A 13,893-nucleotide genomic window follows, 5' to 3' on the forward strand; every position below is an offset into this window, starting at 1 on the left:
ACACGCTGTTTCAATAACTATCAAATCCTAGAACCATTATATAAGAGGGTTCACTGTAATGATAATGATATAAAATGACCCTTTACTTCCCAGAATTCAGAGGTCATTTATATTGAGAATTTATATTGAGAACAAATCGTAATAGCATTTCTGTACCTCTGAATGAGTAAACATGAGTTTGATAACTCATCTAACTACTGCTGAATAGACAAGTCTTCCTCCACCCCACCCCATAACTGAAGTGCAAACATTTTAAACTACACATCATAATGCAACTTACGCAGTGATCAAACACTTCTGATACAAAACAAATAAAAAGCTCAAAGAATCTCTGAGAAAATTTAAGCCTGCATTTGTTCAACAAGCATTACATTCCTATTATTCTACTAGGGTGAAACCAAGTTCAGCCTATCCGCAGTAATATAAACTAAGTATAAGAGCCATTACTAAATGATAAAGCAGTTGTAAAGAGGGTACCAGACAATTATAAAAGGAAGTATGCCTGAACTTCATTCAATACATAGCATTAAACTTCATTTCTACTACATTCTAATACAGAAGGGTTCAATTATTTAAGTAAGATGTTTATAGTACATTATACAAAAAAAATGTAGTTTAGTGACACTACAAGAGTATCTTCTTACATACCTAAGGTGGCCTACAGCTTTGGTACGCACTAGTGAAAGGAGAATATAATCATTTTGTTGACCTTGAAATCTGTCCACAGTTGTTACCTAGAGAATCAAAACAAAAAAAGCCCTCCATAGGTTAATCTTTGCCATTTCAATTAAAATGTAACACCAAAATTTTAACATCAGCTTCTGACTGAGACTGCAATAAGTGAGAAGAGGAAAGAAAATACTTTAACACTGTTTTAGTTGACCTCTAACCAAAAATCATCAGCCTGTTCTTTTTGGGATATGCTGGGAGGAGCTTTTGTCTGACTGTATACCAACTCTTACATTTTTATTCAACTCAGACAGCTAACAGTGGGGTGCTAATACCAAAAGATTGTGGAAAACCATCAGTTTTACAATACAGAGTTTTAACCTGCAGAATTAGCACTAGACTTTTATAACTATGGTTTTTATTTGCTTCATCAGATTTGTCACCACACATTTTATCAAATAATTTCCACTCTGGGTAGATCTTCCTAAAGCTGTGGTTTTTGGGGTTGGTTTTTTTGAGGACAAAATAAATGACAAAGAAAAGAGTTATTTTGTCCCATGTAGTCTGTAGCCTTTCCAACTTCACCGACTCCAGTTTGTTTGTATGTCAAATTACAAACAGGCAGAAACGAGGGCACTACTGTATGAAATTCCATAGAATGTAGGTTAACAAACGTGTAGTTAACCAAGGAACACTCACACAGAAAGTTGTGATTCTTATCAATTAGTCTGTTCTATAATATGACAATTTAAAAACAAAACAACCAGAACCACTCCAAGGATTGATATTTTTTTCAAAGTCACCTTGTTTGGCCGTCCAATCAGTGGATTATTTCCACACCGCTGATTAATGACATCACGGATCAGGTGTTTCTGTCCATTGTATGTTGTCAGGATACTTATCTTGTCTGCAGGATAACCAAGCAGGCACATATACATGAAGAGTGCTACAACATACTCTGCTTCACCAAGATTCTTAAGTTTAAAAGAGGAGAGAGATATGAATGAAAAAAAAGTTACTCAATTTGTAAGGTTGGAAGGAATAACGTCTGTGACATTATCATTTATTTAGACAAAATTCTAAGTGCCGAGAAACACCTATAGATCTGATCTTTGTTTGCTCACTTAAAAGCCATTTTCAAAGAACAAAAGAACCACAAGTAGGTTTAATTCATTCTGACTCCTCTTCAGAGAATTCCTGAAAATTTCTTTATCAGTATTATTGTTAGTCATTGATTGACACTTTCCAATATTTACTCAGAAGCTCCCAGTTTTATTTCAAGACAAGATTAAAATCTAAATATTTAATAGTCCATTTGCATTATATTTATGAGCTATTAAATATTTACACATTTGTATATAAATGCATTTATGTGCTTACAGCTGTCTGCCCAATGGAACTTGCACCTGAACTGCATTATTATAGAACTCAACAAGTACAACATTTTATTTTTCATTCTTAAATGTCACATGCAAAAAACCCACCTGCTAGGTAAAACTGTGGAATTATTATTTGTTAAAAAGTATTACAAGCTGATAGTCTACAGTAACCTGTATTTAAATACAAGGGTTTAAAAAAAAAAACAAAACCCCACTTACTACCAATTTAATATTGGTTCTATTGGTTCCAAATACACATGCAAAAAGTTTCAGTGACTCACTCTCCAGTAAGCTGAAAATAAGAACTAGTTGAACTGGAATAACTAAACTCCTTTCAACTGTCATTTAGGAGAGAGACATGGATCATCAAATCCAGTTATTTCTACTGAGGCCATACCTATTAAATTTCAAATGACCAGCTGTTATTTTGTATTTCCTAACTTTTTTTCTGTGCCATTACTAATAATAAATGTCTGTTGCAAAGCATCACTCTTCTAGTTGTAGGAAGTTTCACCCTATTTCCAGCCTGAAGTTATTCATAGCCTGTTTAAATCCCTTTTCCGCCAACAAAAATTATCTTTCAGGCTAAAAAGTTATTCTCAGTTGCTGACATTTATTGCTGCTCTATTTATACTGGGAATCTTATCCCCAGCTTGGTGTATGTTTGATTAGGCTAGACATACCAGCCTCCTTTATTTCTTCTTACTAAGTGGGCTCTGCATTACTTGGAAAATGCAGTTACTACTCATACCAAACACCTGTGGGCATAAAGCTATTCTACAAATCTTAATCCCCTTTAAGTCTGAAAAGAAATGCCCAAGTTCACAGAGAGACAAATAATACATGGCAGGAATTTGTTATCTCATGAAAAACCATACAATGCCACCAACATACTCTGCTGATATCTTTCCATCCTCAAGATCATGAAAAAAAATTAACTGTAGGACTCACTATAAGAGTTTGCTCATGAAAGCACTGTTGTAATGATAAAGGTGTTCTGTGCCCTTGTGTGAGTGTTCTCAGTCGTCTTTGGCCGAGGAGTGGACTAAAGCAGTGCTAAGATTCTCAGTTAGCAGAATCCTGTTTTTAAGGCACTAATTTCATCTGTTCCACACGACAACTTTTTACTACTTGTACACAACACTATTACAGCTTAAAAAACAAAATCATTAACAAACCCTCCCCTCCAAACAACCCTAGCCTCAAACTAGAAATGAGATAAGTGGTTTATGACTCAACATTGCTTTGTTTACTAACAGCATGCTAGTTTGTATTAAAAAAAAAGCGAGCATAAACTATGAGTATCTTCCATACCTTTTAAAAAATAGATTAATATAACTCTCAGTGATCTTCACAGGCAAAAAATGACCATGAATACTATCATCTTGAAGTATATTGTTTGCTTTTCATAATATTAAACAAAATGTAAGGTGTGAATTCCATGTTTGAATTAAACTCATTAACTTCCACACAGCTCCAGCCTCTAACTTTGCCAAAACCCAAACTGGTAATTTAGGCAGCAGAGTTTGTTTTCTTCACTGTTTTTAAAACACGAAAAATACGAGGACTGAAAATATCAGCATCTCATTACAAGTGTAAAAGGTTTTCCTACATTTAAGAGAAATAGATAGAGGCTGTTGCTGCTGGCTTAATTTGAAAATTTAGTTGAGAACTTTCAAGGCCATGATTATTTTGGCAATCTACTTCAGCCTCGATGTCTCTCTGCCTCTTATGTATATTTCATTCTTTTATGAATGGGCTTTTTAGCATTCTTACACACAGATAAGCACAGTGACTCTTCAAACTCAAACGTGTGCCACAGAGCAAACTTTGAACCTTCACGTATAAGGGAAATGCTACCGTTTATTTCACTATCATGGCAGTACAGCTGAATTACAATGGACTTTAGTTTGCCACAGGCCAAAACAACATTTCATAAGGAATTATACACCAAATTTCACCCCTCTCAAAACACTGAGAAAACACAGATATCAAGCAAAGCCATTAATTTTGAGAAAAAAATCACAACATAATACATTATTATTGTCAACATTCAAAACCGATTAAATGGAGAAAAAAAAAAATCAATGCGTACCTATGACTCAATTATTTGAGAATATGAATTAAACATCAGTTTACTGTATTTTGATAGTCTTCACTGCAGATTTAGTAAACCATATTGAGATTAAATAAAGTATACATGTAGTATTTCTCTTACCTGATAGAAATAAGGATTGGGTTCAGATTCTCCCACACCATTGAAGTCTTCTACGTTTATAAGCTGGAAGTCATACAAAAACCCAGCATTGGCTGTTCTGAACTCTGGCAGAAGCTGCACGTGAGGCAGGTTACCCAGATTCTTGTAACGCCAGTTGTAGAGATTACATAAACTGTTCAAAACCACAAAGAGACAAATCCCAAATAGTTAAAGCAGCTTCTTGAACTCATTCAAAATAATTCAGATACACGCAACCCCTCACCTTGAAGATGAATGCTTTTGTAGGTTTTCAATGAAAAAAAACATATTGCTGGATAGCCTGTACATATATAAATGAACATACTTGTACAAGCTATCCAGCAATTATTTTTTAAGTTTTGATTCTGTTTGGTTCTCTCCAACAGAAAACTTCACTTCTTTTTAGAAGTTCAAAGCAGCACTCAACCTTAACCCTGTTACACTTGATCAGCTCTAGACTGAAGGGTACAAATTTTGCAAAGAGACCTAGTACGAATTTTCAGGGGGAACAAAACTCGAGGCATATTAATGCTTCTTTACAAAAAGGAAGGAGTAAGTGAAAAAAGGGTTTTCTGCATTATCTGCTGTAAAGCCTCTTACTGCAAAAAGAAATTAATTTTCTTATTTTGTGTATTGCTATGTATTAACAGGAGACATGAAGGGAAGAAACCAAAATCTACACAATTCTGAATCATACGGTATTTATAGGGACAATAATATAAACAAAATGCCTCAGTCAGAAATGCACAATATCCACATCAGAAAGTAGCAGATAGTTCATGGTGAAGCTACCTATGATAAGAAAAGACAAAAGCGTAGGCAGGTATGGAAAAAATCCTTGACCAAGAAATTGCTTGCAAAGTGAAGGAATTCTTCTGCTCTCTTATCTCTAAGAGGTTCTCTCAGATGTTGCAAAATCGTAGATGGAAAAAATAAACTTCATTTATCATTATACTCAGTTATAATTTCCATTTTTAAAATCATACTGAAAGTGTTATTCATGTGACTAGAAAATAATATTCTACCATCCCCAACATTTTTTACATAAAAAACCCTGAAGTTCTCCTTCACATTGTTCATTCCACTTTATGTCTAAACAAAAAATTAGTATTTAAAACTAAAAGTATCAAGATTTTATATGGAGTCATTTTCTCTTCTTTGGTTTTATTTTTCCATGTTAATCTGACACCACAAACATGCGCTCTCCACAATAAATAAATTTGACATCTAAATTACCACAATGAAGTGACAAATATATGGACAAAAAGAAAAGTTATCTTACTATAGAGAAGCAGTATCTCTTTTAATATTAAAAAAAGGCATTATGCTCTTGTGTGGACAGCCTGGTTGTCTCCAATCAAAGCTTAAGCTCTGCTGAAATACTGCAAGAAAAGTACCCTTTTGCAGACCTTAAGGGCAATATGACATATGATATATCATATGATATAAAGATTTTCTTTATGTGACCTTGAATATATTCATTTAGAAAAGGAAGCTTCTGCAAAAAAGTATCTGCTGTAAAAACATCCAAACACTTAAGACTATTAAAATTTCATTAAAGATTCATACAGTAACAGAGTACTATATATAAAAAAAGAAAGTAAAACTGATTGCATTTCAGCAAAGTAAACCTAACTTCCTAGTCTAAGCTGAAACAAATGAAACAAAACAACTAAATTGGTTTTGCAAACTCCTGTCCTAACAGCAGGAAAGAAGTGTCCAATGCTCTGTGTTCTTTCCCAATTTTTAACCTGGTAGTTGCTTACAAGCTAGACATGCCATTTTCTCTGTCTCACCTTGCTCTTGCTCTTCCTTGTGCATCCAAATCAACAGTTGGCACTCCAACACGAACAAACCGTGTAAAAAGGGACTGCTCCATGTTGGAGTATTTTTGAAAAGCCATGTTCTTAATGACTGGTGGCAACTGATGATGGTCACCAATCATAATCCACCGCTTCAAACGACTGAATCCATCCTGGGGGTTCTAGAATTAAACAATTACACAATTATAACATTACAATATAATCAAGGCACTCAATTGCAACACATTAATAGTCAAATTAGCTGCCTTAGTCTAAGCCCCAAATTTCAGCATTTGTTCTTAAGCTACACTGAACTGCGGTCATTTTAAAGACAGCTACTTGCTTCTTTCCAATCCACTACCAGAAAAAGGGAGTATATTTTAAATAGTCTTGTTTCTTATAAAGCAACAGGTAAGTTTATCTATTAAAATCAGTAGAGAAATATCAAGATAAATATCATATTACACTGTTTTAAAGACCAAAAGTAACATATTATCAGAGGACAAAAGGAAGAACCAATTATGGAAGTTACAGTAGTAAAAACAACTGATTTCTACACAGTACTGTTACCCTAGAAATGTCTTTTAAACGTTATTTTTTGGATTCTGAGATAGTGAAAATGAAGTGCCTGAAGCATCTGAAACAATTTTAGTGCTTTGATGTCTGGGGCAGAAACTGAGCCTGCTTTTCAAGTGTCTCTGTGGTTCATGTGCTTCACCTGTTTACCTCTGGAATTCCCACATGGAATTCCCCACATGACCAGGATGTGCCCCTAATTAATCCTCACCCTGGCACTTGTACTGAATGCTCTTCAGTATGTTTGGTATATCTCTTTCCAGTTCCTCATCATCCTTTGTGTACCTATGTTACATACTGACAGAGCTCATGAAGGAACACTAACACAGGGACAAAAATAGAACAGATGTGTGGGTAACATTATCCAGGAATTAGAATCCTGAAGACTTCCACCTGCAAGTTTTACAATTCAGAACCTCATTTCTTACACACTCCTGTGACATTTCCCTTTCTCTATAGGAGCACTATTCAAGACAGAGCCTAAAGGAAAACAGAACTCTGGACTGTCCAGCTCATCAAGCCTGAAGATGCCTCAGTAAGAAAGTAAGAGGTTGGAAATTATTTTCAGTGGCATGGAAAAAGATATCTTTTTTTTTCCCCCCCTCCTCCAAAAAGGTTACTGATTTGGATAAGATCAAGCATTCTATATAATCATTCTGCTCTTATCTGCAATTTCAATCTCAGACAAAGAGCCTTCCAAAGAACTCTGTTTTTAAAATTTTCTTACTCTGAATTGCAAGTGCAAGAAATCAAGTACTACTACTCTGTAAACCTAGTTCTTTAGGTTTTGTTAAAATTTGTTTCAAATTTCAAGGACTATTTGGGCGGCTCTTGTAAGAAAGGTCATTGAATATCCCCCAGAATATTGCTCTACAGTGAAAAGGTCTTCTCTAATTACACAAAGCTCTTCAGCTTCTGCATTGCTCATATATACTTACTTCCCCTCACCAGCCTGATGCATCTGGTTATTCAATGCTTATTTAAACATTTGAAAAACACTCCAAGATGCTTATTTCACTAAATATAATTTCATTATCAATGAAAGTCATGGTAAAAGCCACATAGGATTTATTCATTACACAGCACTACCATAGAAAGTTGTACCATTAATTTAAAGATTGCCAAAACGCAAAAGCAACAGCCTAAATTATTACACATGTCTTTATGTACAGATTTAAAAACTGAATTGCAGGAGGCCTAAACAATTTATGCCTCCATACCTTTCTGACAGGGGAATCTAAGCAGCAAGAAGCAATCTTGTATTTCAGGTTTAACTAAACTGTATGTTCTAGAGACTACAGTGAGGATTCATTAAGCAAGACAGAAAGGAACCAAATCTGTTTCACTGTGTTATTATAATTGCTGAACTAATAAATGAAGGGGAAAGACAGCTTGACTATCCCTGGTTTATGATTTGTGAGAAGCCTCACCCAGTAGCGGTTTGCTCTCTCAAAACCCCAAACAAGATGGACAAATCTCTGCTTCTGTTCAGAGTTCAGGCAGTATTGGAGGCTTATAGGGTGAAGTAGTTGCCTACCTGCTCAGAATTATGAAAACTCAGCAGTCTTTAATACATCAAGAAGTTCTTAAAGAACTACATTAATACCCCTAAAACTTAAAATCCTAAAGTATTAAACAGCAACGGAGAACGGGATTTGGGTTTTAATAGCAATACGGTTAACTTGGACATGCATTCTTCTGTTCACTCGGCCTGTAATGAGTTACTTTCCTGCAATTGTATTCTACTCTCCATTGTTAAAGAGCTAATAATAATCATTAATGATTATTGTTAATAATTGAAAAATTATGAGCTTCAATATCAAATATCTCATGGAGTTTCTATCACATCTTTTTCTATTTAGATTAATTTTCTCTTAAAATGAATATCCAAAAGCTGGGATGTGGTTTTCTAGAAGACTTAAAAGCATTGCTTTTCAATGAAAACATGTGCTCCAGGCAAAACTTCTGAAAGGAAACTTAAATTTTAGAATATGACCAAATGCAGACTATGTATTTTTCAGAAAGCCGCTAGAGTAAGAATGAAATCAACAGTACAGACTGTCTTCAGTTTTACTGACTTCCCACAGCTAAAGAGTTTGCACGGAGTTCCTGAGGGAGCCCATACATCACTTCCAGAGGTGAAATTCTATCTCATGATAATCTGAGATTACAGAGATAACAGAGCCACAGATGCACAAGAAGCACATTTTGCTTACTTATGATATTCTCCAGCTCTTTTAAGGGGAAAGTGATGCACCTCAAGCTCAGGTTGCTAAAAGCAAACACAGATAACCTTCACTGGAGGCACAAAAAATTTCAAGACAGTCTGACTGAGTGTGTTTAGAATGATCAGAGTAAACAGTTTTAGAGTAAGGTACTCAACTTCAAAAGTAGCACTGTTGGCCCTCTATTACAACAATCCCTCACGTTACAGAGACATTGCTACCTGCTATTCTAAAGACTGTGCTATAAATATCCCCTGTGCCACATTAGCTGCGGTTTCCTTCCTCCCCTGTGTTACCAGCACCTTTCCAGCTGCAAGACTTCCATCCAGCTATACCACATCTGCATCCCTTCATCTATCAACTGTTGATCTGCCAAACACAGTGCAAGCTGCAATTTATTCCAGGCTACACATTTACCAATTAGCTAAACAAAAGGTGCATAATTATTGGGCAAAAGTAGAAGTAAACCAGTAACTATTTATTTTCTTTCTGTGGAGTTATAACATTAATTAGGAAGTCCCCTCTCTACTTGGCTCCAGTTTTCCTCAGAGTTGTAGGTGCTTGGTATCTGTCTCTGTTAATCTTGACTGAAAGTGACTGAACACCACAAGCAGACAGGATGACACAGGGCAATTATGGAAGCCTTACATTATTGGGAAACAAAACCATTATTTAATAAGAAGTATTAATTTTAACAATTTTTAAAATTACCAATTATTTAAAAATACCAATAATCACTACTAAATGAGAAAGAATAAAAGTAACAAAGCCAGGACCTAGTTTATTTTTTTATTTTAAAAATGAAAGCCTGCTAATACTACTATTTTGTCAATAAAAACAACATATTTAGACCCTATTAGCTTACTCCATAATATTAAAAAACAAGGATAAACAACTAACATAGAACAGCGTGAAAGTTCTTACTGTCCACTCAAATGGCAAGTATCAGCTCTAGGTTATTTTCTGCACAAGATAATTTCCTTTCAATATTCTATGTTGTTCAAGAACAGAGACTTTCATTTATCACTTTTTGTAGTATGTTTTATAATTCAGGTCTAACCTGCAACAGGAGAGGTATAAAGGTTTCTATCTCCAGAATCTGAGCAGACTCTTCCATTAAGATGTTGTCATACTGAGAAAGAAAAAAGTAGAGACACGTCCATCAACCAAGTAATACAAATTAATGCAGTTATTCAGCCTCAGTTAGCATTCAATTACCAATGAGCATCAATTATTCATTTTTTGATGGGTGGGACAGTTACAGCAGGATTTTACCTTATAGGCAAAATGTCAGTATTGCTAAAAATCCATGTCAGAGGGTAAAATCCTACTACATCAATGGCAGATCTATCTGTACCAATCAGGGCTTACATCTAGAAGAAATCCATGACTAACTACATGATGTGCTTCCTGTATGCCATACGCCATGCACAAGAAAAAAGCTTTCTGCAGTGGAGCAAACTAATTTATCTTTGCACTGAAGCAGAAAAGGAACACTCTTGTGATCAAATACAGTGCATTATCGGGGAAAAATAATACTGAAAGAATTACTGGAGGTGGGCTTTTGGGGTTTTTTTGACAGATAAAAAGTCTGTACTAAATGAATACCTATGGTTAACACGGCAGAGTGAAAACAGCATTGCATCATAGTTCTTTTTCTAGGCCATGTTTTTTGCCAAATTCTGCCTTTATTTTATTACTCATTCATATCACTGCTGTTTATCATCTAATATGGCAAAACTAACTTTTTTTAATAGACATGCTTACTAAGCATTTTTTTATATACAATAACTTAACAGCGATCCCATCTTTTAGTTACTGAAGAAAAACCTAGCTTCTGTAAAATGACTATTTGAAACATACTGGTAAAAAATGCAACTCAAAATAATCTAGTTGCCTAGATTTAGAACAGATAAAAAGGTTTATACAAGGAGGGGGAAGAAATCAAACCCAAAACTCTATTAGTGTAGTAACACTAGTATAATCATTACTTTGAAACCTAATTCAACCAGGTCATGTCGTTTCAGAGCAGCATGAGTACAAGTCATGGCAATGATTTTTGCTTCTTTCACCAACAGGTATTTGGATCTATCCAGGCCACTGCGGAGAAGTTCGAATGCTCTGAATTCCTATGGAGGAGAAAAGAAAATCTTCAAAGTCAGAATACAAAAAATTACTGCTTAAAAAATGTATTCACTCAATCTATCTGGCTACCTTCTTAATATAATTAGGCAAGAAAGTTCTGAAAGTATCTACTGTTAACAATGCCACCTGAATAATTTTTTTATCCTAAACCTGGAAACAACAGTATTTTAAAAAAATATTTTACAAAAAAGTCCAAGAATTCTGCAACCTGTGTGCATACGTAAATTTGCAGACAATTACTCAATTGATTCTGAAGAACCCTCTCAAAATCCCCCAAAATTTTGTTTTTCTGTATCTTCTTGTTTCTTACTTTACTGCATCAAAACATCCCATCAAATTCATTATTAAGAAAGACCAATACAGTTAATATGACCAAATGGTACCCATATCACCTTAACTTACTAGTTACTTCTAGGTTATCTGTCTCTAAATACAAAGATCCTGAGGAGCAGTGACAGGTGCACCAACACTAGTAAACTAATCAGTGAAAATGGAACACGCAGAATAGCTGCTTCCTAAGATCAAAACAAAACAGGTTAGACCCTTGTCCCTATTGTGAAACATGCCTGCATGACTCAAAGGTGGAAATTCTCACCCAAATGCCTTGCAAGCTAAAGACACGGCCTAGAGGTGTGTACTCCTTTTAGGATGTAGGGCAAAGGAGAATTTTGGAACTGTCTACAGTTTTCAACTGGATTACCTCTAATAGTTACACATATCTTACCTCAAGCTGAGTGAATATTTTCTTAACATGTCTAAAACACCCTTCAGCGATTTCCATATCTTCTTCATAGGATCTGCCCTTGAAAATTGGTTGAGGAGCATTTGCAAAATACTGATGAAAAGGAAATAAACTGGAGACATCCGTAACATCTGGCAATTTTCCACCTTTAACTTTCACTTTGCTGATATACTCCTCCCAACGAGACATTACCTATGGTAAACAGAATTGTCTTACTGACATGTTTTTATATCATAAAGTCATTGGCAAGGTGCAATCTTGCACACATGGCATTAAAAAAAAAATTATCACAAAAGCAAGGTATGCCTAAATCAGCATTTGACCTTGTATCAGGACGACATTTTTGATGCTGTGGTGGGTTGACCTCAGCTGGCTGCCAGACTCCCACCAAGCATCTCTCACTGCCGCTCCTCAACAGGACAGAGGGAGAAAATAGGATGGAAAAGCTTATGGGTTAAGATAAAAACAGGGAGATCACTTAGCAAGTACCATCACAGGCAAAACAGACTTGACTTGGGGAAAATTAATTTAATTTATTGCTGATTAAAAATAGAATAGCACGGTGAGAAACAAAGACAAAACCAAAACCACCTTTCTTCTCCACCCCTTCCTTCTTCCCAGGCTCAATTTCACTCCTTCATTTGCAACTCCTTTATCTCTTCCCCACACTGAGCAGTGGAGGAGGAATGGGGCTTGTCGTTCAAGTTCATAACACCGCATCTCTGCCACCCCTTCCTTCTCACACTTCTCCCCTGCTCCAGCATGGGCTTTCCAGAGGCTGCAGCTTCCTTCAGGACATATCCACCTGCCCTCGCATGGGATCCTCCACAGGCTGCAGCACGGATATCTGCTCTGACACGGTCCTCCATGGGCTGCAGGGGGACAACCTGCTTCACCACGGTCCTCTCCATGAGCTATGGGGGAACCTCTGCTCCAGTGCCTGGAGCACGTCTTGCCCCTCCTTGTCCTTCTCACCTTGGTGTGTGGGGCTGTTTCTCACACTCCCCTCTCTGCCCCTAGCTGCTGCACAGTGTTTCTTGACCTCTTCTCACAGAGGTGCCAACCAGTGTTGCTGATGGGCTCAACTTTGGCCAGCGGTGGGTCTGTTGGAGCTGGTTGTGTCCAGCACTGGGCAGCCCCTGGCCTCTTCTCAGAGAGATCATCCTTGCAGCTCCCCCTGCTACAAAAACCTTGCCACATAAACCCAAGACAGAAGAAATCTCTTGATTATCTCCACTTACAGTACTTCGGTTTAAACACCAAATTGGATTCCTTTGGGAGAGCTCAGAAGCTGAGCTCTAACAGTGCTCGTAGTATGCTCAAACACCTAGTGACCATTTGACCTTTAGACCCACACAACAGCTAGCTCAGCGTAACTTTTGTAAAAACATCTACAGTGTACGCATTTGATCCTATGTACCACTCTACAAGTCTGCTTAAGCCACACTAATTGGTACTATACACCATGTCACTGAAAAATACATGGAAGGGAAATGAGGGATAGACAATATATAGAAAATCACCATTTTGTATACACTGAATCTGATCTCACACTGGCATTTAACACCATAAAAGCTTTCTAGCAGGATCATCAAGTAGCTGCTCTAAAGCTTGTCCAAAATGCAAAGCAGCCCACAGATCTTCTCATCTGAAGGAGAAAATTCAGGTTAGAATTTTCGCCAGCAGTCAAGAAGAGCAGCAATGCTAGCCTTTCAATTGGTGAGTCATCAGGCAGGATTTAAAACAATAGCAATACAAGTAAGTAATGTTGCAATTATAGCTTTAGCTGTTATTGTATTTTGAACCACCAAAGAAAATGCATTTTTTTTTTAGACTCAATTCTGAAAAATTCACTCCAATTTTTACAAAGTGTTTCATAACATACTGAGATGACACAGTCTCTGCAGAAGTATTTCACTCCTTACTTGGTATAAGAAAAAGTGGCCAGCTGTTTCACAAGTGTAAGAAACATCTCCTGGGACTCCAAGACTCTCTTGCAATCGCCCAACTTCTCGTAGAAGTTCAAGTCTTCGAGCCAGTACATAATTAACTCTTCCATACCTACAAAATGGATTAAACATAACACAATTTGTATTTCACAGAATCACAGAAACACTAG

At 36.3% G+C, this 13,893-nt stretch overlaps 1 protein-coding gene across 1 annotated transcript in view; it reads right to left on the bottom strand.

Moving 5' to 3' along the window:
- LOC104618067 (intron-binding protein aquarius-like) overlaps nucleotides 1-13,835 on the bottom strand; it is a gene marked incomplete at its 5' end in the record, with an annotated part of 17,556 nt that extends 3,721 nt beyond the window's left edge. Inside the window, 8 exons of the mRNA XM_010283575.1 lie at nucleotides 649-734; nucleotides 1,473-1,643; nucleotides 4,267-4,438; nucleotides 6,081-6,268; nucleotides 9,948-10,019; nucleotides 10,879-11,016; nucleotides 11,757-11,966; nucleotides 13,700-13,835. Of these exons, the coding sequence (XP_010281877.1) occupies nucleotides 649-734; nucleotides 1,473-1,643; nucleotides 4,267-4,438; nucleotides 6,081-6,268; nucleotides 9,948-10,019; nucleotides 10,879-11,016; nucleotides 11,757-11,966; nucleotides 13,700-13,835 (1,173 nt within the window). The remainder of the gene's footprint in view (nucleotides 1-648; nucleotides 735-1,472; nucleotides 1,644-4,266; nucleotides 4,439-6,080; nucleotides 6,269-9,947; nucleotides 10,020-10,878; nucleotides 11,017-11,756; nucleotides 11,967-13,699) is intronic.
- Nucleotides 13,836-13,893: the final 58 nt, after the last annotated feature.

The sequence above is a fragment of the Phaethon lepturus genome, unplaced genomic scaffold (assembly GCF_000687285.1).
Source record: "Phaethon lepturus isolate BGI_N335 unplaced genomic scaffold, ASM68728v1 scaffold16410, whole genome shotgun sequence".
In the NCBI taxonomy this organism is placed as follows: Eukaryota; Metazoa; Chordata; class Aves; order Phaethontiformes; family Phaethontidae; genus Phaethon; species Phaethon lepturus.